Below are 27816 nucleotides of genomic sequence, written 5' to 3'. Positions count from 1 at the left end.
CCTGTTTAGAAAGGCCTGCAGTGACAGGACGAGGGGCAATGGCTTCAAGCTGGAGGGGAACAGATTTAGACTGGAGATGAGGAGAGGGTTCTTCACTGTGAGGGTGGTGGAGCACTGGAACAGGTTGCCCAGGGAGGTGGTTGAGGCCCCTTCCCTGGAGATATTCAAGGAGAGGCTCGACGAGGCCCTGGGCAACCTGGTCTAGTTGGGGGTGTCCCTGCTGACTGCGGGGGGGTCGGACTAGATGGCCTTTGGAGGTCCCTTCCGGCCTGGGCAATTCTATGATTCTATGATCTCATGGGACCCCCACCCAGGTGGCCCACAGCCCCCCCCCCCACTCCTCAGAGCTGCTGGCTCTTACCTGGGGCTGGTGTCCCACACTATAAGCAGCTCCAGGTGGAACAGAAGCCCCTGAGGTACAGGCAGTGCCATGGGATTTGTATCTGCCCCCACCCTGGCACTTCTCTGCCGGGGGAGGGGGGGGTCCTTTCCCTTTTGGGCTCTGGGATACAGGGCTGGGGGTTTCACACTCCTCCTTTTAACCCCATTCTCTGCAGTTCTGACGCAATGCCAGGCAGCGCTGGGGATGCACGACTCTAAAGTGTGTGTTGGCTTTTTATTATATAAACATCTCACGTAATTATTTTAACAACTCCCACGTCACACGCCACACACGCAGCAGCAGCCTTTTTAAAAACTTGTCCATCGGGAGTTTGCAAACGACTTGTTTAGGTCCTGCTACGCGCGCGGTTACGCGTCTGCCCCTGCACGCTCCTGGAAAAGATCAGTTCCTCTTCAGGGACAGGGGAACCAAAAAATGAAGCTGATTCAGGATTATAGACATAGAGGCATTGTTGGGTTGGTGTGGCTGTACCCAGGGCTTAGGAAAGGAAAGGAAATGCCCTCCTTAAGAGGGAAAAGGAACGACAAGCTGTGTTCTTTGCAATGTTGTTTTTTTTAAGAAGTGGAAGAGTTTTGAGCCAAGTGCTTGCAGAGGATCTTGACACTTCCAGTTGACAACCTCCCTGTCTGTGCCTGGGGCTGCGCTTCGGTTCCTGCCCGCTGCCACTGACTCAGACCTTCGCTGGAGTCGGCGGGTGAAGCCCTCTTGGGCTGGCAGCTCTGGTTGACTTGGTTCCTGCCTACATGTACGTGGGCCCGAGCGAAATGTCACCTCTAATGGCTTCGTAATCATCGTAGCGTGATTCAGAGCGCGGAGGAGCTGCCACCACGCTCTAGAAGCTTATCTCTTTTGTTCCTGAAGTGGCACATGCCAAAGATAACTTGCCCGGGTTTGTTAGCTTGCATGGGTGTACACACGCTTAAACTGGTCTTAATATTTATTTTCAGTTAAATACTGGGAAATAACTTTCAAAAGAAGAGTTTTATCTCTTCCGAGGGTAGGTGTGGGTCTGCTGAGGGGACTCTTTAGCAGTCCTTAGCACAGCTAAAAGGGGGTTTACCTTTGGGCAAGCAGCGCATAGTTATCATTGTTTATGCTCTACACGTTTGCTTATTGTCCAAAAATGGTGGTATATCTTAGACTCAGGGAAAATATTTATACCATCAGACTAAATAATAAGGTCCTTGCGGTTTGTGATGTGTGTGATTGGGCTGGTCAGTGTATTTCATGCAGCGTGGAGGGGTAAATATGCCCCGGGTATTTCTAGATCTTGTTTCTAGTGCTGTGAAACTCTATCTCTTGGTTAAAGGGTTTGAAATAATGGGTCGGGTTCCCCGGCTGACGAGGGCAGAGCTGTTTGGCAGAAGGGGACTGTTCGCAGGGGAGAGAGCTGGGTAATTGAATAGGGTTGGCGGGGCCTTTTATTGAAAAGTGGGACGAGGGAAGAACAGGGACCTGTAACCAGAAAGCAGCCTTGGAAAGGTCAGCTGGGGAGCCTGGGATGCTGGAGGGCCAGGAAGGGATTCGGATTTGGATAGGGCAGGAGGAGCTCAGGTATATGCTTATTAGCTCTTTGATCAGAGATGCTTCTTGTTCTTGGAAAATAATAATGTAAAATGCACGGAGCTTTTTTTATTTCCATTTTTCAGCTCCCTCCTATTGAGTGGCCCTAAAAGGGAACGCTTGGATTTTTTATTTCCTTTTTTCAGCTCCCTCCTATTGAGTGGCCCTAGAAGGGAGCGCTTGGATTTGTGACAGATTGAGCAGAACAGGGATGTGCTGGGTGTGCTCCGAGAGGCATTAAAACGTTCCCCTGTAAATCAGCGCAGAATACAAGTGCCATGTAGAGGGGATTTTAGGGCAGTGACTTTATTTGTAGCATCTGCTCCCGGTCTGTCACCACAGCAGCTTGGGAAAACCAGTGCAAACAGCAGCTAAAGGTCTTCTCTAGCAGCGGGTTGCACAGGAGGAAGCTGAGGCTGTACCACTTATATATCTTTAATGCTACCTGTTGTTGTTGTTGTATAAATGACTGCTGTGTGAACTGGCTCCTGCTCTTTATTTCTCTTAAGTATTTTTACCTGTATATTTTAAGACAGGGCTTGTTTATGTTATTAAGCTGATTAAAGACTATAGCCATAGAGGCACGTTAAGAATAGCATGGCTTATTTCTCCAACGCTGTGAAGTACAAGTCACAATGGCAGCATTTAGAATATAGAATAGAAACGATTACTGCCTGGACTAATAGCTTTAAGTACCAAGCTGCAGTTGGTGCTGTCCTCACTCTCCAAGTGTGCTGGAGAGATGCAGCTGCACGTTCCTGTGTCATCTCTTTTTCAGAGAAGAGCACAGCCGTGGTCACATTGAAAGTCCATGTTTAGAATGTGCTGTCCTGGGGTAACGGAGTTAGATGATACGTTTCGTTCTAAGATCTCCAAGAAGACTTCTCCTTTTTACTTCTGGCTTAAAATGCCCCAAAACTAAAATAACTTGATGAGTGTCTGGCAAAAGAAGTTGTTCCTATTTCCCGTCAGTACTGGTTCAGCCTCAGCACCCATGAATTTAGTCTGAGCAAGGACTGAGATGGTTTTGAAATGAAGCCTGAGCTCAGATATTCCAGATCTAAACCCTGCCCAGGGAAGTGGTGCAGCTTGGACTTAGGTACCACCATAAGCTCGTAAATGTTAAAGGCTAAAACCAGCCCCCTCTTTTCTTGCGATGTATGGCTACTTTTTCATGTTTTAGCATTAATTTCCTGCTTCTGTTGCACTCCCTCCCCTTCTGTGTAAGATGAGCAGGTTGTAAGTCACACTCCTTGTGTGCTGCCTGTGGGACTGTCAGTGCTGTTCCCGAAGCTGCAGGAGATGCTCATTTCACCTCCTGGGCAGCTCTGGGGAGTCCATCATAGAATGGTTAGAAGATGCTCATTTCACCTCCTGGGCAGCTCTGGCGAGTCCATCATAGAATGGTTAGAGTTGGAAGGGACCTTAAAGATCATCTAGTTCCAACCCCCCTGCCCTGGGCAGGGACACCTCCACTAGAGCAGGTTGCTCAAAGCCCCATCCAGCCTGGCCTTGGACACTTCCAGGGATGGGGCATCCACAACTTCCCTGGGCAACCTGTTCCAGTGTCTCACCACCCTCATAGTAAAAAATTTCTTCCTGATATCTATTTGAGTAAATAGAATGAGTTTCCTGAATTACAGTGTTGTTTCAAGCCTTCAGCAGGCTTTTTTGAAGTTCTGACAGGTATGAGCAGCTTCGCCAAACACCCCACTCGTGTATTTTGAAGGTGTGTTAGTGGATCTGCAGCAGGAACACCCTGGCAGTGCTGACAGATCCATGGTGCCCAGTTAAATGGGTTTTGAAACGGCCCCAATGCCCCGGGCAGTGCTGGTGGCTTCCACTGGAGTCTCTGTGAGCAGCCCGTGCTGTGGCCAGAAAAGTCTGGGAGAAATGTTGCTGCTTTATGGAATTCCACGTAAAACGCTGCGTGAAGCAGGAACGGGATTGCCTGATGAGAAACTCTCCTGCTTAGCAGAGGGGCACGAAGCAGATCTCTGATTCCTTGTGCTGTATGAAGGCTCCCCACTCCTCTGTGTGCAGAAGGCTCTGCAGGCTCTCTGTGCAGGCTCCATACTCCACTCTGTGAGCAGAACTCTCTCTGTGCAGGCTCCCTGCTCCTCTCCCTGAGCAGAACTTTCTGTTCCCAGCGACTGGAAAACTGCTTTGGCATAAACAAGACAGAACTTGCATTTGTGCACAATTCTCCAAGGCACAGTTATGCAAATCAGCTGTAACGTAGCAGTGACTTCAGAAAAATTAGAGTTCAGCTGACTGTTTGAGCTGGATGGACTTCTCTAGGAAAGGTTAAATTAACCCTTTGTCACTGCCAGCGCAGCGGGGTTTGGTACCTCCCCGGAGCTCCCCCGGGCTGTAGCGTTTTCTGATTGAGTGGTGAAAGGTGGATGTGACTTGGACTCAGAAAACTATATTTGATTGCTGCACAAAGCACAAGACTGTATCATCAGTGGGTATTTAGTTGACAAGGATTTAGTCTGTGAAATTATTTCCATTGTTAACAAAATAACGTAATAAAAAGGCTCATTACTGGGCAAGGTTAAGAGCATCGGCGAAGATGCAGGGGGGAAAAAAGGCTTTTTGCGTGCGCAGTTCAGCTGATGGGTCTTTGTTCTTATGTGGGCAGAAAAATTATATTTAATAGATGATGGTGATATTGAAACACTTGGAAAGAATAGTAATTAAGTGTGTGCTTTTTGTGGCATTGATTTTTGTGAAGTGCTTTGGGCCCGTGCCATTAGTGGTGCATCACGGCGTTCCAGGGGAGCTCTCGGAGCACTGCAATGGCAACTGGCCCCTTAACTTTCTGTAGGTGGCCCATTTTGGGTCACATTCATCACTCTCAGGGATGTTTGCAGCTGTGTGATCCAGATGTGTCATTTCCAGTAGTATGGAGCTTAAATAGCCTTGGTTTTCCCTCCCCTATTAACTTTGGCTACTTCATGGTGAATATTCCACTGTCGTGTTAGCCCCTACGTTCTGCTCCCACCATCTGGGTGTGCATATGTTCATAAACCCTTGGGAAAAGGTGAAAAAGGCATTTTCTACAACTGGTCTTGGAAGCTGGAGAGAAAATGTTGCCTTGTGTATTCTCCCCTTTCCCCCCAGGGCAATTTGCAGTCCAAAAAACTGGAAGCTGCAGTTAAATGGAGATTGTATGTCGTAACTTAGAATACTGATTTTAACGTACAAAGAAATACCTGGTAAACTGTGTTCCATTTTTTCAGGTTTTCAGGATGAATCTGGAAAAACTCAGCAAACCAGAACTACTGACGCTGTTTAGCATTCTGGAGGGAGAATTAGAAGCAAGAGATCTCGTCATAGAAGCCTTAAAGGTACGTTGTAAATACCGTGATAAGAGACAAAACTGACGATGGTGCTGCTGTAGGGTCTGCAAAGCACTGGCATCCCAGGTGAAGTTCTGAGGCCAAGATTTATGACTGGTTCAGAATCCTGTCTTAATTTCAGCAGTATTGGGTTATAAATGCTGTATATTGTTCTACGGCTCAGAATTCATCATTGAAGGCTGGCTGCTAGAGGTATTTCAGTGTTATTATTATGGGTGTGCTTCCCCTGCTCGGGGAGGGTGGGCTTTGGCACTCGTGGCCACTTTGGTGTGAGAATGTGGAGCCGAGACAATATGTAATGAGTAAAACTGCTGCTTTTTGAAGGATGCTCAGTTGACACTCGGCCTCTGCAAGGTGGGGAAAAAAATACAGTGGTAGAAATGATGAAAGGAGTGGAGTTTTGAAGAAATGAGTTGTGACAGGGTTGCATATTGAAGGCTTTTTCAAGCTGGCCTGTCACTGCTCATAACGTTTAAACTTTGAGCTGTTTCAGAGGAGGAGTGGCAGCTTCTGGGCCTGAGCTGCAAGGACTGGGTTTTCCAGCAGCAGCTTCTGGAGCGTGACTCCTCTCTTGGAACACACTTCAGATTTCTCCTCTGTCCTGGGATCAGTCTTTTAATTTGGTGGGGTCAGAATGTGTTACCAGCACAAGCGTGGCTTCAATATTGCAGTGTGAAATGCGTGTCATGGACCCACGGGAAGGAATGCAGCAGCTCTGTTCCAAAGGCTTTTTACCATGTACCTTCCAATAACAGAAAGCAATTATCTCTTCTGTTGAAATTTAACCTGCAGTTCCCTCCCGCGTGAGGATATTAATATAGTTAGAACACCCTTTGGCACACTTTGTCAAGTGCTGATGACTGAGAAGAAATTAAATGAAATTGTAACCTATACTTGATAATTACGTAGTATAAAATACCAAGCTAATCAAAGGTTACAGCTTTTTTCCCCTCTTCTGTAAGGGATGCACTGTGATGTGAGAACACGAGGAGAGCTGGAGGGAGCAGGAAAGGGCAGTAAAAGTTCGGGATCGGATCTGGCTGGTGGAGGCTGCCATGCTCCTTTGATACACAAAGGGAAAAAAGTCCAGTAACTGCTTCATCTGGTGGCTGGACAGAGTTTCAGAAGCAGGAAACTCCAGGCCTCGCTTTACCTGTTTATTTGGAATATACAGTTAGAGAAATTCTGGCCTCACTGTGCTTTTCCTTTTGTTTACTGATAGTAACCGTGGTAACAGCTTACAGGGCTTCGCTGGCTGAAATAGCTTATTGTGTGGGACTGTAACTAACGGAAAAGTCACCTTCCTAATCTGTTTCCTCATGTTTTGCTACATATGAAAATGCTGCCCTTCTAAGACCAAATGAAGGGTGGAAACTGCAAGGATTTAGTTTGACCCACGTGTGTTGGGTACCCCGAGTGGTGACAAACATGGATCTTAAATGCATGGTCTTAAACAGTGGCCGTGGTTTTCTCCAGCAGTTACATTAGGCACATAGATGTCACTGGTTAAAAATCAGAGGTTTATACGCCTATTTTCTTCCCATTTAGTAAAAAAAATGTGTTTCCCCTCATGGCCTGATTTGATGTCTAATTCAGATTTAAATGCTTCTGAGCTCTCTGGATGTTTGAGGCAGATCCTTTGGTACGTTATAGGGAAGAACAAGCACGCGCAGAGAAAAAGAGTACCTTGATTTGTAAACTTGTAATTTGATTGTAGTACAGCCTGCAATAATTGATCTTGCTGCATGCTTAGAGAAAAGCATTTAGCATCTGGCATTTAGCAGAGAGAATCCATGTGTGCAGATGACAAAGCCTAAAATAGTTTTCCTCTCCCTCATGGTATCAGGCCACTTGTTGGCTGGCGCTGGCCCCATTTCTCACGGGGTCCAAAAGCCTGGCTTTGCAGAGACTGCTTGATTTGCTCCTTCCCTTGGCTTCCCTTCCCCAGATTTTTCCCTTTCTCCTATGCCAGGGGGTTCTGCTGGGGGTCTCTGCCCTGCCTGGGGGCTCCATCCCCCCTCTGCAGCTGGGAGAGGGGCTGTCTCTCCCCACCTTTATTTCTCGGGGGTCAGGTTCCCCTGTTGGGTCACCTCTAATCAATTGATGCCTCTACCATGTTATGACCTGCCCTTGCCCACTTCTTCACATTTTTTTCCTGGGGTTTACTTTTTCTGATGTGTTGCTCTCAGTTGGGTAGGGGGTGTTTGTGACAGGGAGCATCAGCTCTCCCTGGGCATTCACAGGGGACCTGGTCGTGGCTTTTGAGATCCATTTCAAATTGTCAACGTTACTTAGATTCAGGCACAAGATATTAATAAAAAGGATTAAGCGAACAAATTCACTGTATTCAAAATACTCTTTTCCAACCCTTCAGTTTGCTTCCTCTACTTTAAAAACACTTTGAAAAAAAAAAAACCTTTTTCTTTTTTCTTTGGCCTGAAAGTAGCTTCCTGTCCACTACATAAATCTCAATGTTCTCCTCCGAACAGACCTTAAGTCTCACTTCTTATTGTGCTCCTTTTCCTGTAGTTCTAATGATATTTGAATCATCCAAAAAAACAGATGCTGTCAGAGGGTTGCATAATTCTCAGGGCTGGATTCTCCGTCCTCATTCCTGGGTAGGAAGGGTTGGATGTGGGATCCACAGGTTCGGCTTCTGAAATAGCACACCGTGCCTGGAAACAATTCAATATTTAAATAGGTCTCTATCGCTGTGTTAGAACACACCGTTCCCTGCCCCCTGGTCTTTAAATGAGAATTTTCCATACATTAGAAATGAAGTTCTGTTTACTTCTAGAAAACAGGAAACAGCTTCCTGGCTCATTCTTCTATGTTAATAAGGCCTCGGGCAATTTACACTGGAATAGAAACTATCTATTTTGTGTTAATGACTGGGAGCTGGATTCATTGCTTTGCTTCTGAATTTGGTGATTCACTCCATAAAGCACTATTAATTCACTGCAAAATTAAATGTTCATTTGTCAGTGGGTTTAGAAATTAAGTTTAAGAAGGTGCAGTTTCACAAACAAAAAGTCTACCTCTTGTTTAAATTAAATTTAAAAAAAAACCCAAAAAACCAGCTCAGTAATATAAAACCTTGCTGCAGATGCTGGTAAATCTCTCACAGATGGGACATTGGGCTTTTGCATCCCTGGTGAGGCTGCTGTGGTGCTGGAACCAGGCAGTTCTTACAGCTTCTCTCCCAAGTTTGGGGATTTTGTGGTTATTTCTCTCCCAAAGCAGTGCTGTTTGCTGGTACCTTTTGAAGGACTGGTTCTCTGCCCCTTCCTCAGACCCGGCTGGGTGCTGGGCCAGGAGCAGAGTGGTGGGCGTGGTCCCAGCTTGGAGATCCAGCCATTTTGGGGTCACCAGCTCCCTGTTCTAAGGGTGACAGGGTGCAGTCCCCATCCCGAGCCATCACCACCCATGGGGCCGTGCTGATCCTGGGGTTTGTGCTCTCTCTGCTATGGACCAAGCGTTCCCCGGGGAAAAAGGTGCTGCTTGATGCTGCTTAAAATTTCCTAAGATGATTTCTTGCATTTTCCAGAGCTGATAACAAGTCTTATGTGGGCAAATCTGGGGAGCTCTCGTTTATCTGGTTTGTTCGCTTGATATAATGATGGCAATTAAGGCAGATACTGTATTTGAGCAACGTAATTTCTGCTGTGTGGATCTCTGTTGCTTCAGAGCTGGGCTAAACTCGGACCAGGAATCACAAAATCATAGAATCATCCCACTCCAGCCTTTGCCATTTATTTCCGTGCAAAGGGAGTCGTCCCACCCCGTTTCCCTTCTCTCTGTCAGCAATTGCTGTGACCTCAGCTTGTCTTTATTCCCAGTATCTGTGTCTGGGGAGAGAAGCTAATAAGGAAGTTGAAGGCAGTAAGAAGCTATTTAAAGATTATACCACTCTCTGCAACATAAAGGAGGAACTTCTGTGCAAATGATGGCTGCAGACCAGCATACACAGTAGCTACACTTAATTAAGAGTGTGTTTGTGTTGTGCCGAGGGTTAAAAACTAAACTCTAAAATTACAGACAAGAGTAATATTCTGGTTTATATCCAAAAAAAATGCTTGAAACAAGTCTTGGAAATTCCCTGTTTAATGTTCCAGTAAAACAAGTCATAAAAATTATTGAAGACGGGGATAAACAAGGTTTTAGTAAAAGGAAATCTTTTATAAAAAAATTTACACAAATAGATTATGGGAAACATTCATCCCAAAACGGTGTAGAAATCCCCAGAGGAAACAGTAGCTCTTCCCCAACAAAGTGAGGCTTTGCCTGCCTGCACAGGAGACATCTCTCCACTTGAGTCAGATATTGCTTCTGCTCCATAAAACCAGAATTCTCTCTTTTTGAAGAGCCTGGCAGGGGGTGATTGCCCTGATGAGCTCCAGGCTGGCCCATGGAAGTGGTACCTTCTCCCTCCTCATTTCAGAGCGGGAACCGTGCGAAGCTGCTTCCTTTATTTAAGAGCAGCCCAGGATTAAGTATTACCTCTTTTCCTGTTGGGGGAAGGCAATTTAATAGTCCTCAAAATCGCCAAATAGTCCATTTAGTTACTTTTGGAGCTTGAGCGTTTTGATAGGGAGTTCCTGAACCTGCATATTTGAAATGCTGCAGGTGGAGGTGCTAAATTAGAGGATCTTCTAATTGAAGAAGATTGCGTCTTATTTCAAAGAGCTATTGCTGCAGTTGGAAGTATGTATGTATGTCATCTCTGGTTTTACAGATTAAATTTTTCCACTCCTAAGTTAACAATGCTTTTTTGTAACCTTATTTCCTTATTATTGAAACTTGATTTCCCGTGGATTCATGTGTTTGAATAGGTTGATGCTGGGATCTGAGATCTGCGTTGATTTTTTAGGCTCATTAATAGAATATTTCTCATCCATCACCAACTCACTTCTCTTTTGAAAGCTGAACAAAACCCGTATCTAAAGACTGAATTCCAGTTGAGATGGGACAAAATCAAAAGCACGAGCCACGGGAGAAGCCACTCGTGTATGTGACAGTTCCATACCTGTGTAGGCTGACCCGTAAGAAATGGCCTGGATTAGGTTATGGCACAGTGACTTCATTTTAGAAGAGCTGTCCCCATTATTTTGGTGACACAGGGACCCGTATAGCACAGAGGTGTCACGGGCAGCAGCCTGAAAATCCATCTTTGAGTTTCCAGGTGGATGGTGGCCCGAATGCCAAAGCTCTGGATTTGCTCTGGTAAATGAGATGTGGTGGGTGTAGGGTGACCTGTTTGAGTATTTTCCTAGTCTAGACAACTTTAATTAAATGTTTCTGCTCTGCTGGCTATTAAAGAGGAATAACTGGACTTCAGAAAGCTATTAATGTTATGATAGTCTCATCTGTTTGTCATGCTAGCTCAGGAAAATACTTAATTGCTCAAAGTAGCAAGGAAGAACTCCTTGTTCTTTCGCAGGCAGGAAATAAACCACCCCACTGAATTCAGCAGAGTTTGGAGCCCCGTGCCACGGGGAGAGACCAGGCTTTTGGTAGACCCTCACTGTGGTGAGGAACCAGAGGGTAGAGGGAGTGGGTGTCACCTTAATCCCAGAGCTTTGAGCTTTTAGTGGAAAGGAGTTGCCCAGAAGTAAACTTTTCAGCCGTGCCCCCTGTTTGCTCACAGGGTTAAAGCACTGCTCAGACCCCTCCGAAGGGATTCTCCCAGCTCAGGAGGAGCTGTCAGGGCAGCAGGATGAATGTCCCCATTTGTATTTACAGACTTTTTAATGCTTGAGTCACTTAGAAATTCCCTACACACTTGTAGTGAGGTTCAGTTGAGTCATTTTTATAAATTCTTTGGGATAACTGAAGAGTCTCTGTCCCTCCAAAAAAAAAAAGAAAAAAAAAAAGCAAAGCCTGTGGTTTTTCCTGTGATTCATTAAAGCAGGGGCAGGTCATTATCCAGGGTTGCCCTCCCATTTCCAGGGCTGATCTTTTCCTTCCTCTTTTTTTTTTTCTTTTATGTAAAGTTAGAACAATATCTTAAGCTCTGATCAAAGGCATCCACTGTTCCTGATGGGTGTTACTGATAAAGAGGGAGGGGTATTTGTGAGTGTGTTTCTCTGGATTTGTTTACTGCAAGGGTTAAAATGCAACCCCAAACCAGTATTATCGTGGCACCCAACATGGGTTTGGTCATGGAGGAGACAGGGAGATAAAAGTATTTTAGTTTCGTTTTTTTACGCCTCTTGTCAAGGTAATGCAGAACTTCTCCCTTTGAGAGCAGAGATTGACTTGTATTAATTTTTTGTGCTGATCACATGGTTGCATCTTAGAATATAGGCAGGGCCGGCACATCTTATCAGCTATTTGAATAAAGCAAAGCTTTCTTGTCCCATCTATGTGTGCCCTGACCCATAAAGTGCAGTTTCCAGTTTGCTGTCCTGTTCCCGGGTCTGTCCCAGCCGTGCCCAGGGGCTGTAGCTGCCCTGGGTCTCCCCTGGGCTCCAGGGGAGCATTTCCAGCTTCCATGCAGGTTCCCAGCACATCAGGACACAACCATCCCAGTACATACTGCCTTCCAAGTTGTCTTTTCATTTTAGTCAGATTTGGTCTTTCCCCAGTAAGAGGCATCCTGAGACCTTCCCCCCAGGAACGGGGGACAGCCTGCCTTCCAAGTTGTCTTTTCATTTTAGTCTTTTTAGTCTATTTTCATTTAGTCTTTCCCCAGTAAGACAGCCGGGATCGCTGCCCGTGTACGTTTTGATAGGGAGTTCCTGAACCTGCATATTTGAAATGCTGCAGGTGGAGGTGCTAAATTAGAGGATCTTCTAATTGAAGAAGATTGCGTCTTATTTCAAAGAGCTATTGCTGCAGTTGGAAGTATGTATGTATGTCATCTCTGGTTTTACAGATTAAATTTTTCCACTCCTAAGTTAACAATGCTTTTTTGTAACCTTATTTCCTTATTATTGAAACTTGATTTCCCGTGGATTCATGTGTTTGAATAGGTTGATGCTGGGATCTGAGATCTGCGTTGATTTTTTAGGCTCATTAATAGAATATTTCTCATCCATCACCAACTCACTTCTCTTTTGAAAGCTGAACAAAACCCGTATCTAAAGACTGAATTCCAGTTGAGATGGGACAAAATCAAAACTGTTGGGGATGTTTGTACGTGACCTCCAGCCTTAGTGGCAGTTGTTGAGCTGAGCAGCACGAGCCACAGGAGAAGCCACTCGTGTATGTGACAGTTCCATACCTGTGTAGGCTGACCCGTATGAAATGGCCTGTATTAGGTTATGGCACAGTGACTTCATTTTAGAAGAGCTGTCCCCATTATTTTGGTGACACTGGGACCCGTATAGCACAGAGGTGTCATGGGCAGCAGCCTGAAAATCCATCTTTGATTTTCCAGGTGGATGGTGGCCCGAATGCCAAAGCGCTGGATTTGTTCTGGTAAATGAGATGTGGTGGGTGTAGGGTGACCTGTTTGAGTCTTTTCCTAGTCTAGACAACTTTAATTAAATGTTTCTGCTCTGCTGGCTATTAAAGAGGAATAACTGGACTTCAGAAAGCTATTAATGTTATGATAGTCTCATCTGTTTGTCATGCTAGCTCAGGAAAATACTTAATTGCTCAAAGTAGCAAGGAAGAACTCCTTGTTCTTTCGCAGGCAGGAAATAAACCACCCCACTGAATTCAGCAGAGTTTGGAGCCCCGTGCCACGGGGAGAGACCAGGCTTTTGGTAGACCCTCACTGTGGTGAGGAACCAGAGGGTAGAGGGAGTGGGTGTCACCTTAATCCCAGAGCTTTGAGCTTTTAGTGGAAAGGAGTTGCCCAGAAGTAAACTTTTCAGCCGTGCCTCCTGTTTGCTCACAGGGTTAAAGCACTGCTCAGACCCTTCCAAAGGGATTCTCCCAGCTCAGGAGGAGCTGTCAGGGCAGCAGGATGAATGTCCCCATTTGTATTTACAGACTTTTTAATGCTTGAGTCACTTAGAAATTCCCTACACACTTGTAGTGAGGTTCGGTTGAGTCATTTTTATAAATTCTTTGGGATAACTGAAGAGTCTCTGTCCCTCCAAAAAAAAAAAAGCAAAAAAAAAAGCAAAGCCTGTGGTTTTTCCTGTGATTCATTAAAGCAGGGGCAGGTCATTATCCAGGGTTGCCCTCCCATTTCCAGGGCTGATCTTTTCCTTCCTCTTTTTTTTTTTCTTTTATGTAAAGTTAGAACAATATCTTAAGCTCTGATCAAAGGCATCCACTGTTCCTGATGGGTGTTACTGATAAAGAGGGAGGGGTATTTGTGAGTGTGTTTCTCTGGATTTGTTTACTGCAAGGGTTAAAATGCAACCCCAAACCAGTATTATCGTGGCACCCAACATGGGTTTGGTCATGGAGGAGACAGGGAGATAAAAGTATTTTAGTTTCGTTTTTTTACGCCTCTTGTCAAGGTAATGCAGAACTTCTCCCTTTGAGAGCAGAGATTGACTTGTATTAATTTTTTGTGCTAATCACATGGTTGCATCTTAGAACATAGGCAGGGCCAGCACATCTCATCAACTATTTGAGTAAAGCAAAGCTTTCTTGTCCCATCTATGTGTGCCCTGACCCATAAAGTGCAGTTTCCAGTTTGCTGTCCTGTTCCCGGGTCTGTCCCAGCCGTGCCCAGGGGCTGTAGCTGCCCTGGGTCTCCCCTGGGCTCCAGGGGAGCATTTCCAGCTTCCATGCAGGTTCCCAGCACATCAGGACACAACCATCCCAGTACATACTGGCAGGGCCGGCACATCTTATCAGCTATTTGAATAAAGCAAAGCTTTCTTGTCCCATCTATGTGTGCCCTGACCCATAAAGTGCAGTTTCCAGTTTGCTGTCCTGTTCCCGGGTCTGTCCCAGCCGTGCCCAGGGGCTGTAGCTGCCCTGGGTCTCCCCTGGGCTCCAGGGGAGCATTTCCAGCTTCCATGCAGGTTCCCAGCACATCAGGACACAACCATCCCAGTACATACTGCCTTCCAAGTTGTCTTTTCATTTTAGTCAGATTTGGTCTTTCCCCAGTAAGAGGCATCCTGAGACCTTCCCCCCAGGAACGGGGGACAGCCCGGGATCGCTGCCCGTGTACGTGTGAGTTTCCTTCATTCTTTCATGTCACCCGAAGAAACCTTAATCATTCCTGTCTTGCTTCTTGAGAAACTAAACTTTGTTTAGTCTGGATGAGCACATTAAGACTTTTATTAACAGTTTGCGGATTTATAGGCTATTGCAAGAGTAAAACTCTTAATTGCTCAACATGAAATTCTTTGATGGTGACACAGAACCACAGCACTGCTCTGCCACCGCCGGGACAGTCAATGATTAAATCCTGAGTTAAGCAGGAGTTTTGGTACTCGCCTTCTCTCCTCCCGCACAGTTGGGGAATGTAAGTCACGGCCGTAGCTGGCAGGTAGCTGTGGTATGAGGATGTCAGCAGACTGGGCTGTACTGGGGAGATATTGGGGTTTAAGTAAGACTTTGCTTTGTTTCTAGTTTGCTTGGGGCCACTTCATTTTGGAAAACAAATCGTATGAGGAGCGGCTGAGGGAGTTGGGACTGTTTAGTGTGAGGAAGAGGAGGCTGAGGGGAGACCTCATCACTCTCTACAACTACGTGAAAGGACACTGTAGAGAGGTTGGTGCTGGTCTCTTCTCACAGGTAATTAGTGACAGAACGAGAGGGAACGGCTTCAAGCTCCAACAGGGGAGGTTTAGACTGAACATTAGGAAGGAATTTTTCACCGAAAGAGTGGTCGGGCATTGGAACAGGCTGCCCAGGGAGGGGGTGGAGTCCCCATCCCTGGCTGTGTTTAAGGGCCGTTTAGATGCAGTGCTGAGGGACATGGTGTAGGGGAGGACTTTGTAGAGTAGGGGAGATGGTTGGACTCGATGATCCCAAGGGTCTCTTCCAACCTAGACAATTCTATGATTCTATGATTAAAAGACATTGTTCAGCTGGGGGGGAGTTTGAGAAATTAATGGAGCACATGCTTCATATAACACACACACACACTTTTCAGGCTGCCTGTGAGCAGATGCTGTGTGTGTTCCAGCTGTGGAAATACAAGTGGGTTTTGCAAATCTTTTCAAGACTCAAGTGTCTTACTGGGGAGCGGATGGTTTCTAGTAGGGGGGGGACATCCAGCTGCCTTGTACGTGGAAAACATGGTGTTTGTCCCCTTCTCGTTGGCCTGATCAGAAGTGGCAGGAGCCAAATGGGCTTTGGAGGTCCCAGAGGTGCTGCTGAGCAGGTAGAGCACTTGGCCCGTTTGTGGTGTGAATTACTGTCCCTTTTGTCTGGTAACAGGGGACCTTTAATATGACACACTTGAGTGTTTTCCTCTCTGAATACTCTCATTCTTATAGCAGATAACAGGATATGAATCAGACTGTGTTAAAATTGCTTTATCTCTAAGTGATAAACTGGGGAAGAGGAATATGAACTACAAATGACTTTCTTCTTCAACTGATTTTCTATTTTAAGTATATTGAAATGCAGATTTGTTGTTGTGTTGCAGGCCCAGCACAGGGATACGTTCATCGAGGAGCGCTATGGGAAGTACAACATCAGCGATCCATTGATGGCTTTGCAGAGAGATTTTGAGACCCTGAAAGAGGGAAATCACGGTGAAAAGCAACCAGTATGCTCCAATCCCTTGTCTATTTTGAAAGTGGTGATGAAACATTGCAAGAATATGCAAGAAAGAATGTTATCCCAACTAGCTGCTGCGGAGAGCAGACACAGAAAGGTAGGTTTTGCTTCATGGAAGATGTGCAGAAGTTAACAGCTGCATTTTGATAATTCTTTAACTTCAGCAAAAACACTTAAATGCCTTGAGTTTTGGTAACTGAAAGGACTTGCGCCTTTTTCAAACTTCTCACTCAATGCGATGCAGCTGGTAAGTTTATTAATTGTCATTCCAAAATTTGAAATACATGCAAGATGATGTTGTTAGGGCACGCAAAAAAGGAACTGGCTTCTTCACAGCCGGGAGGCAGAGTGCTTACCAAAATGTCAGAACAGATTTCTGGCAGATTGAATTCTCAGCAGACGTGTCACACTTCTGCTCGTGACTTGTTCTCAGTGAGCATCGAAGAGCTGGTACCAGGGACTTGTGGGAGTGTGTGCTCCTCCATGTGCTTTCCTAAGAAAGTATGGTATGGCCAAAACTTACTTTCATGCTATAGCTTTAATGGATACCAACACCAATTAGGGGCTCAGTCCCGGTGTCAGACTGTCCTTCCCCAGAGGTTTGCTCCTCTGGCAAACCCCAGGTCACTCGAGGAGCACAAAGCCTCACCAAGTCTGAGAGCAAGAGTCTTGCTTCTTGGAGTCTTGCTGTAACATATTCTCTTTATCTATCTAGTTAGCTTTTTTAAAAAAGATATGTTTACATATTTGGTTTGTCCTGCAGTAAATTTAAACAAGTCAAAATGACTAAATTATTTGTCCCTGGTATGTAGCTGGGGCAGAGAATAATTGCCCAAGAGTAGCTGGCTGGGATCTCCAGCTGGGAGGAGCTCTCTGGAGCATCCCTGCAGTCACGTGCATTGCAGACTGGGTCTTAACCTCTTCACATGCTTCTTTTCCATCTTAAAAACTGGCTGGGATGTTTGGTTTTGCTTGCATCAGTGGCAGGCTGAGAGGTGATGCTGTGACACTGGTGTCTAAGAAGTGTCTTTCACCATGTCAGATGTAGGTGTGCTTCTGGCTAGTGCCTGTTGGGCATTGGGCCCAGACCATCCTGTATTTTTTTCAGGTATGTGATTCTTGCTTTGATTAAAATTTGCTAAATCCCATACAAAGATCTCAAGTACAAGCAGTTACGTTCTGCTCCTAATCAGCAGGTTCAAAGTTGAACCCTCTGTCTCATTGCTCATCAGCACTGGGGTTAAAGTTTATTTCTGTTTTGGTGGGGATAAGGTAGAGCGAGTTCCTTTTGATCTGTGGACAATCCAAAGCGTTTCCATTGCAGAAACCTTCATATGACACCAGTAACCCCCAGTTTGGCTCCTACAGCACAGACCCTGGGCTGGGGGGACAGCTGGGGGGGGGTCTCCAGCTTTGGGTTTGTCCTTGGAGTCACTGGGTGACAGCACGGCCGTGTTCCACCTTCCAGCCAAGGATCTGGCTAAATCATGCTACCACAGTCAGATCTTTTTCCCCCTCCTCCTATCCTTCCTGTCTTCCTCTGTGAAAAGGTTTTGTATTTAAACATCGTTTGGAAGCTTAAATTTCAGGAAGACAGAGGAGCTGCTAAATTCACGGTGAGCACGTGTTGGGAGAGCGTAGAGGTTTGGTGGTGAGATACAGCAGAGTCTCTTGGGAAGTTTGTGTTCTGGCTTTTTTGTTGAGTTAATAGAATTTCAATTATTCATGTAATTCAGTGTTAAAGCTGAAGGAGCTCCTTAACTGGGTCCTTATGGCAAGCAGTTTCATTTCAAGAGCTCATCTTGTTCTTAAGTGGAAGAACAAATTCATGTTCTTTAAAATAAACTTTGCACTGCAGTCCTCAAACCTCCTGGAAGAAACTGGAGGAGAAGCCTGGATGGGAATTACAGCTGAACCCTTAACGAGCATCCCCTTGTGACCGTGGGTGCCCCGTGTCCCTGGGCACGTGGTCCCTGGGGTGATGTCTCTGCTCCTGCTGGGGTTTGTATTAATGGTTCTGCCAGGAGATTCTGGAGAGGGCATCATCTGACCAGGGAGAGATAAAGTGAACATCTCAAGGCTGTTCTGCAGTCTGGAGGAAAAACATTCAACTTAGATATTTAATAATGAATTCATAGAATCATAGATCATAGAATCATAGAATTGCCCAGGTCGGAAGGGACCTCCAAAGGCCATCTAGTCCGACCCCCCCGCAGTCAGCAGGGACACCCCCAACTAGACCAGGTTGCCCAGGGCCTCGTCGAGCCTCTCCTTGAATATCTCCAGGGAAGGGGCCTCAACCACCTCCCTGGGCAACCTGTTCCAGTGCTCCACCACCCTCACAGTGAAGAACCCTCTCCTCATCTCCAGTCTAAATCTGTTCCCCTCCAGCTTGAAGCCATTGCCCCTCGTCCTGTCACTGCAGGCCTTTCTAAACAGGCTCTCCCCAGCCTTCCTGTAGCTCCCTTCAGGTACTGGAAGGCTGCTATTAGGTCTCCCCGGAGCCTCCTCTTCTCCAGGCTGAACAACCCCAGCTCCCTCAGCCTGTCCTCGGAGCAGAGGTGCTCCATCCCCCTGATCATCCTTGTGGCCCTCCTCTGGACCCTCTCCATCAGGTCCATGTCCTTCTTATATTGAGGGCTCCAGACCTGCACACAATACTAATTGAAGATACATCCAGTGTGAGATTTCCTGATGTTCCACAAACTGGCTCAACGATAACGTAGTATCCTAACTTCACCAAAAGCTGCTTCTATGTGCTTTTTTGAGCTGAATTTGTCCGTCTGAGGCTGCGATGGCTGCTCTCCCGTGTCGTCGGGCTTTGGAGGGTGTGGGAGGGTGCTGGTCCCTCCCTGGGTGTAGGTGTTCCTGGATGCTGACGTGAGGGCTGTTTGTTGGGCAGGTGATTCTGGACCTGGAGGAGGAGCGGCAGCGGCACGCCCAGGACACGGCCGAGGGGGACGATGTCACCTACATGCTGGAGAAGGAGAGGGAGCGACTCACCCAGCAGGTACCCAGCCTTGGGAGCTGGTAATTAATTACCCAGCCCACGGAAACCCTGGGCTCCTGGGTGGTGAACTCCGGAGCGATGTCTAATTGCACCTTCGTGTTGAAAAGGGACCTCCCTCCCTCTGATAAAAGCTCCCGGCTTTTATCGCTACAATATGAAAAACAGCCTTAACTTTTCAGGGTGGTTTGGTGGCTGAGAGGTGCTAAAAGCTATTAATAGACAACACAATGCTTTGAAATATGAGCCGGCAGTGTGCCCAGGTGGCCAAGAAAGCCAATGGCATTCTGGCTTGTATCAAAAATAGTGTGACCAGCAGAAGTAGGGAGGTGATTGTGCCCCTGTACTCAGCACTGGGGAGGCCACACCTCGAGTGTTGTGTCCAGTTTTGGGCACCTCAATCCAAGAGAGATCTCGAGGTGCTGGAGCGAGTGCAGAGGAGGGCAACGAAGCTGGTGAGGGGGCTGGAAAACAAATCGTATGAGGAGCGGCTGAGGGAGCTGGGACTGTTTAGTGTGAGGAAGAGGAGGCTGAGGGGAGACCTCATCACTCTCTACAACTACTTGAAAGGACACTGTAGAGAGGTTGGTGCTGGTCTCTTCTCACAGGTAATTAGTGACAGAACGAGAGGGAACGGCTTCAAGCTCCAACAGGGGAGGTTTAGATTGAACATTAGGAAGGAATTTTTCACCCAAAGAGTGGTCGGGCATTGGAACAGGCTGCCCAGGGAGGGGGTGGAGTCCCCATCCCTGGCTGTGTTTAAGGGCCGTTTAGATGCAGTGCTGAGGGACATGGTGTAGGGGAGGACTTTGTAGAGTAGGGGAGATGGTTGGACTCGATGATCCCAAGGGTCTCTTCCAACCTAGACCATTCTATGATTCTATGAAATGTTACTTCAGCCTGAAAGCCAAGAAGTTCTCAAGAACTGGACTGCGCTTAAAAGTGATAGGGCTCTCTAGTACTCAAAATTCAGAGCAAGTCATGAAAGATCTCCTAGGGGGGATATTCAGAGATGATAATAAATATTTAAGCTCCTCTGTTTTCTGTTACTCGAGCACTGTAGACTTTATTAAGCATACATAACACATCAGCATTTTAAAGTCTAAATGCCATTAAAAGGCAGAGCGACAAAGTAGTAAATGAGGCGGAAGGAAGCTCCGGCTGTTCAGTCAGCGCAGGGCAGGCGGGGAGTGGGTCTCCATAAAGGTCAATTGAATTTCATACATGATATAACTACCAGGAGGTAATAATTCCTGAGACACACAGCTTGAGTCTTACAGGGCTGTCTTCCAGATATATTGGAGCACGAACCTCTTTTTTAGCCATTGCCATCTTTTACTGAGGAATTTTTCCAAGATATATAGTAACCCCGTTCCCTTTTGGGGCATTATGCTTCATTTATTTCAGGGAGGTTTTGTGGTTCCCTTACAGTCTTTTTTGTGCTTATCTTCCAGCTGGAGTTTGAAAAGTCCCAAGTGAAAAAGTTTGAGAAAGAGCAGAAGAAGCTGTCGAGCCAGTTGGAGGAGGAAAGGGCACGGCACAAGCAGCTGTCCTCCATGCTTGTGGTGGAGTGCAAGAAAGCCACTGCCAAAGCAGCTGAAGAGGGGCAGAAGACAGCAGAATTGAGCTTGAAATTGGAAAAAGAGAAGAGTAAGGTGAGTAAACTGGAAGAGGAGCTGGCATCCAAGAGGAAGCGGGGCTTGCAGATGGAAGCCCAGGTAGAAAAGCAGCTCTCGGAGTTTGACATTGAGAGAGAACAGCTGAAAGCCAAGCTGAACAGAGAAGAAAACCGTACAAAAGCACTCAAAGAAGAGGTGGAATGTCTGAAGAAAGCCCTGAAAGAGCTGGAGGCTTCTCGCCAGGAGCACAGTCACACTGAGCCCTCGCAGCCGAGCCCCTCGGTGATGTCCAGAGGTGTCACAACTGAGAGTCCCCCAGTGAAGTCTGTGTCTTGCCAGACAGAGTGTCTGCAGACGGAGCGAGCAAGCCCTGCTGGCACAGGCAAAGCCCTACATCCCGTGTTTCCCAGCCCCACGACACCTCCCCATTCCCACCTGAAATCCAACGGGCACTGTGACACCGACGGGCAGACGGGCAGCGAGCAGCTGCAGACAAACACAGCAGAGAGCCATGGCCAGAAGGAGAAATCTGCTGGAGCAGCCCCAGAAAACGCAGTTGAGAATGGGAGTTCTCCTGTAAGAACGGAGTCACCGGTGCACCTGATGTCCCAGGTCCCTTCCAGTGGGGTCTCCCTGTCTCCCAGCGGCACAGCCGCCTCCTCTCTGACACCTTCTCCCTGCTCCTCACCCGTCCTGAGCAAACGCCTTGTGGGGGCTTCAGCAAGCAGCCCTGGTTACCAGTCGTCCTACCAGGTGGGGATCAATCAGCGTTTCCACGCCGCTCGGCACAAGTTCCAGTCTCAGGCTGAGCAGGAGCACCAGTCGAGCGGCCTGCAGAGCCCGCCGTCACGGGACCTCTCTCCCACCCTGGCAGATAACTCTGCTGCCAAGCAGCTGGCCCGCAACACGGTCACTCAGGTCCTCTCCAGATTTACCAGCCAGCAGGGACCTATTAAACCCGTCTCCCCTAACAGCTCGCCCTTTGGTACGGACTATCGAAATCTGGCAAACGCCGTGAGCCCCAAAAATGAATCGGGTCACTCTCCAAGCCCTGGCAAGGTTTCCAGTCCTCTAAGCCCGCTGTCTCCTGGCATTAAGTCACCAACCATTCCCAGAGCAGAAAGAGGGAACCCTCCACCCATTCCTCCAAAGAAGCCCGGCCTCGCTCAGTCACCCGCTGCTCCTGCCCCCCTCACCAAAACCTCCTCCCAGGCTGGGGTCCCCATGGACGTGGCCAGTAGCTGCTCCACCACCACCGTCGTGTCCAACGGCAAAGACATTGAGATCCTCCTGCCCAGCAGCAGCTAGTCTCCAGGGCACTGGAAGGGGACACTCCAGGGCTTAGCATCCTCAAGCTAAGACACTGTTTTTTCCACTCCATGTTATTTATTTCCATAGTAGCAGATTCTGTCTGTATAAAGCATTTAGTATATTTTTTTTTTCTTTTCTAATAGGTAGGAAAATATTTTTGTTTATGAAGAAACCTTAACTACAGCTATACAGTAGCCTCAAAATGTCTCGTGGCAACAGTCAGATCATTAGAGATAACAAGAACCATAATCACGTGGTGGGACCTAACTATCAGACTCTAATGGGACTGAAATGCTACTTTTAAATTATGCAGAAATAACTTTTGCAGACTTTTTACTCCAGATGAACATTTTTATAAAAAGTGCCTGAACTAAGCCTGCAATATGAATGTGATTCTCTGAGGAAGGTGAGGAGGGGACCATCGAGCTGCAGAAACAGATTCTGCTGTGAGTCATGAATGTTGAAACCAACACTGGTTTTCTTTTTAATTCTTTCCATTTGCTAAAGTAAGCTAGCAAATGTGCTACAGGTTCTGTAGGGTGACCACCAGAGTGACGCAGCCAGCCACGCACTGTCACTTCAGACATGGCTCCCAGCTACTTGAGGACACAAACACAGACTCTTGGGGTAAAATGTAGCCATAACACAACCCAGATTACTTTTCTTTGTGTTCCTTGTCCCCGTAGTTCTTTTTGCTTTCCTGTAGCACCCTCTGCAGAGGTGCCCATGTGCTTTAAGTGGCTGAGCTCTGGTTTCTGGTGTGTCACCTTGAATTTTCAAGCTCTTCAAGCATTCTACTGTTGTGTGTAGAACTTCTGAGACTATTACTTGACAAAGATCTCACTACTACTTGAAAAAAAAAAAAAATCACTACTCCATATGATACAGGTTTTTTTGCAACAGTAACATGGGATCTTCTACTATAAACAAAAGCAATAATGTTGTTCCTGGCGTATGGGTTGTGTCCAGCTGACCTGGCTCTTACTCCCCAGTTGGCTACGGGATCTTGCTGGCTTTCCTTGGCTGCAGACACGGACCCAAATCAGTGCTGCCACGTGGAATTGAGTATGTGTACATGTGTGAGTGGTTTCACACACATACATATTAAATACACAGTGCATTAGGAAAATTTTTACCTATTCTTGACGTTAATACGGAAGACAAAGCGGGAATTCATTGAGGTTAAAAAAAAGTATCACTTAGAGCGAGGAATTGTCTAAGTTGGAGGCAAATTGTGTGTGTGAGGAATTATTTGGGGCCGAGAGGGGAGAAGTGACTGGTTCCTTGTGAGAAACACTTGCCAGGAGCGGGGTGGCCCTGGCTGCTGTGTGTGCTGCCCTGGGCCAGCGGCACCGCGGGGCTGGCTCTGAGTCACGGCGGCGAGAAGCACGGGACACACACCCCACGGGGCAGAGGCTGAGCACAGCCCCGAGCTCCTTATCTCGGTGCTTGTAGCTGAGCTGATCCTAAATTTAGAAGCTGGACGTGCTGCTGAGTGTCGGTCCCTGTTCAGCATCTCCCTCAGCAGCAGCTCCCCACTGCCAGCGCCTTCTCCGGGGTCGTTCTTCAAAGTTTAATTAGACAAAAAGCATCCACCTTTATTGTAGGACGCGCTGCTGTACACGGCCTGGGGGCATCCCTCTGGCTTTGGGTCTCCTCCTGCAGGACACGGCAGCTCTGGTGCTGCTCAGGGGGGCTGCTGGTCACAGTGACCCCACTCTTTTCCCCCGCGCAGCCCCGGCGGGTATTTAGAGTAAAACAAGAGGGTTTTACACACCTTTGAGTAGCCTTTTAAATTGTGGTTTCACGTGCTGCTGTTCCTAATGCAGTGGAAGGGGCTGTGTACCCACAGCAGGGGACAGAGCAGCCTGGAGGTAAATGGGCAGTGACTCTTTCGGAAGCACATTTATTACTTTTTTTAAGTATCCACAACAGATTTTTTCCTCTTGCTGAGAGTAATTGTAAGAACTGATGGGTCTCGGCCCACGTGTGGCTTCGGATTCAAAAGTGAGGCTTTTGTATACACTGCTTTAACGTGTTTCTTTGCTTTTACATTAATCTGAATGGTATTATCCCCTTTCTTTATCAGTAGCTCTAGAGAGAGATGGACGATGCTGAAGTCTATTAGGAAATGCACTGAGTACTGCTCTTCTCAAATACCCTCCGGGAAGGGGTATGCAAAGGAATGTATTTTTGCTAGTAGCTGATCTTCTGAGAGAAAAAACTAAGCACAAGATACTAAAAATGGATCCAACTAATCCAGTAAGACACTTAGAGTTAGTATTTAACTGTTGATGTAGATTCTGTGTGGAAGAGACTAAATATTTCTTCTTCTCTAACTCCCACTTGTTAGAAGCAGACGTTGTTGCAGAGTTTGTCACTGGCGGATGGAGTATAATGAAGTGCAAAATGTATACACTAGTATTAATTCATTAACACTTGTAAATTTGTAAAGCCAAATGTACCAAGCTGAAGTCTTTAATCATTTTTATAGCTGACGGCATTAAACATGTTAAACATTCATATTATCAATAAAGGAGTTTATTTTTAAGATGTGCAAATTGCTTTAAGACAATGTTTGGAGTCGGGAGGGAGCGTGTGGACTTTTCCACGTCCCCAGACATCCCGGCTGGAGACAGCCAGACCTCTCTTCCTGTGGGAGTGAAGCTTTCAGTGTCAGAAGGCGGCAGATTTTGGGGTCCCAGCCCGAGCAAGGTCCACACAGGGAGTAGTAGGTTTCCTCCCTGGGGAGTTGGGGGGCTGCTCCTGGTGCCCCCCAGCCCCACCGCGGGGAAGAGCCCATGGCTGTTTGTCTCCCTAATGCCTACCTCAAGAGTGACCTGATTTTCTTATCTTTACATCAACAGCTTCAGTTGAACAGGTTTTGCAACAACCTGGGAGGAAGCTCTTTGTTCCTCTCTCTGGGTGACACTGGGGAGGAGCACCAGGGACCTGCTTCGGGGCAGCCCAGAGCAGCAGCCACCCAACAGGAGCTGCTTGGAACCACAGTTTGGGTGGGAAGGGACCTTTAAAAGCCATGGAGTCCAACGCCCTGCCCTGGGCAGGGACATCTTCAACCAGATCAGGTTGCTCAGAGCCTCCGGCCAAAGTCCAACCTGGCCTGGAACGTCTCCAGGGATGGGGCAACCACAGCTTCTCCTGGAGCAACCACAGCTTCTCCGCGCAACCTGGGCCAGGGTCTCACCACCCTCAGAGTAAAACGTTTCTTCCTATGTATATAGACTGAATCTTCAGATTCAGGTCCAGAGAGGGGATTCTGTCACTTTACTCTGCTCTGGTGAGACCTCACCTGGAGTATTGTGTGCAGGTCTGGAGCCCTCAATATAAGAAGGATATAGACCTGATGGAGAGGGTCCAGAGGAGGGCCACAAGGATGATCAGGGGGATGGAGCACCTCTGCTCCGAGGACAGGCTGAGGGAGCTGGGGTTGTTCAGCCTGGAGAAGAGGAGGCTCCGGGGAGACCTAATAGCAGCCTTCCAGTACCTGAAGGGAGCCTACAGGAAGGCTGGGGAGAACCTGTTTAGAAAGGCCTGCAGTGACAGGACGAGGGGCAATGGCTTCAAGCTGGAGGGGAACAGATTTAGACTGGAGATGAGGAGAGGGTTCTTCACTGTGAGGGTGGTGGAGCACTGGAACAGGTTGCCCAGGGAGGTGGTTGAGGCCCCATCCCTGGAGATATTCAAGGAGAGGCTCGACGAGGCCCTGGGCAACCTGGTCTAGTTGGGGGTGTCCCTGCTGACTGCGGGGGGGTGGGACTAGATGGCCTTTGGAGGTCCCTTCCGGCCTGGGCAATTCTATGATTCTATGATATGATTCCCTTTTTTAAAGTTTAAAGCCATTACTCCTTGTCCTATCACAACAGGCCCTCCTAAAAAGTCCCTCCCCATCTTTCTTATAAACCTCCTTGAGGGACTGGAAGGGGCTCCAAGGTCTCCCCAGAGCCTTCTTTTCTCCAGGCTGAGCCCCCAACTCTCAGACCCCCTCCCAGGGGGGCTCCAGCCCTCCCAGCATCTCTGGGGCCTCCTCTGGCCTTGCTCCAACAGCTCTGTTGGAGATAATGTTGGGGGCTCCAGATCTTCCTCCCTCCAGCCATCATCCTCGCTGCCACTGAAGCTGCGGAGCCCTGCCCAGGTATCCGGGGCCTCCTCTGGCCCCGCTCCAACAGCTCTGTGTCCTTCTGCTGTTGGGGGCTCCAGGTCTTCCTCCCTCCAGCCATCGTCCTCGCTGCCACCGGAGCTGTGGAGCCCTGCTCAGGTAGGATCTGGACCTGGACCTGGACCTGGACCTGGTGTGTGCCTTGGCCACGGCCCCCCTGGCTCTCCGTAGCCACAGAGGTGGCCGGTCCTTGCCCTTGGCTGAAAAGCCCACAGACCCTTTGATGACCACCACCCTCTGCTTCTCCCTCGCCCGGGCTGTGCCTCGGGGGGGTGACCCGGGCTCCGGGTTTGGCTGAAGCCCGTCTCCTGCCGCCGGGCCCAACCCGTGTCCCCACTCGCCCCCGGCCCCGGGGGTCGGTCCCCGCGGTCACAGGGAGCCCGGTCTCCCCCCGGCGCCGCTCCGGGCCGCCTCTGCCACCCACCCCTACCGCTGGATGCTACAACCGGGGGGCGATGCGCAGACCCCCCCCCGGAGCCCCCCGGAGCCGTTCCCCGGTGCGACACCGACGGGAGCCGGGCGCTGGGAAGGGCCGAGCCGCTGCTCCTCCTCCGGCCCGGCCCGGGGCGGCGGCGGCGGCGACGGGAGGAGCGTCCCCGGGGCTGGCGGGGCCGCCAGAGGGAGCCCTGAGCCCGGGAACCGGCCGGGAACGGGCCGGGAGGGAGCGGGGAGGCACCGGGAGGGAGCGGGGGGGAGCGGGGAGGCACCTGAGGGCATCGGAGAGGCACCGGGAGGGACGGGGGGACACCGGGAGAGACCAGGGAGGCACCGGGAGGGACCAGGGAGGCACCGGGGGGCACCGGGAGAGACTGAGGAGGGACCGGGGGGCACCGGGAGGGACCGGGGAGGGGGGGGCACCGGGAGGGACCAGGGAGGCACCGGGTGGCACCGGGAGAGACTGAGGAGGCACTGGGAGAGACCAGGGAGGCACTGGGAGACACCGGGAGAGACCAGGGAGGCACCGGGTGGCACCGGGAGAGACCAGGGAGGCACCGAGAGGGACCAAGGAGGCACCGGGAGACACCGGGAGAGACTGGGAAGGCACCGGGAGGGACCAGGGAGGGACCGAGGCCTGCTCCATCCTTCGCCCCAAGTCCGTGCTCAGCAGCGCCGAACCCGGGAAGGGGAAACGGGCTGTGCCTGCCCCGCCACAGGGACCCCCCCCATCGCTGGGACTACCCCCCATCCCAGGGCATTCCCCCCCGCAGGGCATCCCACCAGGGCAGCCATGGCTTTACTGTGATTTCACCACACGGCAGCTATTCCCAGTATTCCCAGCTCTCTTGGCAAGAGCTGGCTCCCAGTGAGGCTCTGCTGGGTGCCAGGGGGGCTGTGGTGGGGTGTTGGGGGACACAGGGTACTCGTGAGGCTCTGTTGGGTGCTGGGGGGTCCTGTGGTGGGGTGTTGTTTGGATGCAGGGTGCTGATGAAGCTCTGGAAGGGCTGTGGTGGGGTATTGGGGACACAGGGTGCTGGTGAGGCTCTGTTGGGTGCTGGGGGTCCTGTGGGGGGGTGTTGAGGGGTGCAGGGTGCTGGTGACGCTCTGGAGGGGCTGTGGTTGAGTATTGGGGGACACAGGGTGCTGGTGAGGCTCTGCTGGGTGCAGAGGTTAACACATGGTGTAACCACAGCTCCCAAGAGCATCCCTGGGGGAGCGTGACTGTCCCCCAGACACTCTAACCCCCAACCCTGTGGGAGAAAGAGCTTTCTCTTTGGTGGGTGCTC

General features: G+C 48.8%; 1 protein-coding gene across 2 annotated transcripts; it reads left to right on the top strand.

Annotated features, from left to right (window-relative positions):
* Positions 1–932: 932 nt before the first annotated feature.
* Positions 933–24476, top strand: CTTNBP2NL (CTTNBP2 N-terminal like). 2 transcript variants are annotated; one of them, XM_014948543.1, is made up of 5 exons: positions 933–1148; positions 5212–5319; positions 15845–16075; positions 18881–18988; positions 20440–24476. In XM_014948543.1, exons 2-5 carry the CDS (start codon positions 5221–5223, stop codon positions 21910–21912), a joined length of 1911 nt encoding a protein of 636 aa, XP_014804029.1. In that variant the 5' UTR covers positions 933–1148; positions 5212–5220; the 3' UTR covers positions 21913–24476. The 2 variants fall into 2 exon arrangements, with proteins under 2 accessions (XP_014804029.1, XP_014804030.1); XM_014948544.1 differs by lacking the exon at positions 933–1148 and adding an exon at positions 1936–1957.
* Positions 24477–27816: the final 3340 nt, after the last annotated feature.

Source organism: Calidris pugnax, unplaced genomic scaffold (genome assembly GCF_001431845.1).
Source record: "Calidris pugnax isolate Ruff unplaced genomic scaffold, ASM143184v1 scaffold91, whole genome shotgun sequence".
NCBI lineage: Eukaryota > Metazoa > Chordata > Aves > Charadriiformes > Scolopacidae > Calidris > Calidris pugnax.
The sequence above is the reverse complement of the archived record's forward strand: the minus strand, read 5'-3'. Positions and strand labels throughout refer to the sequence as shown.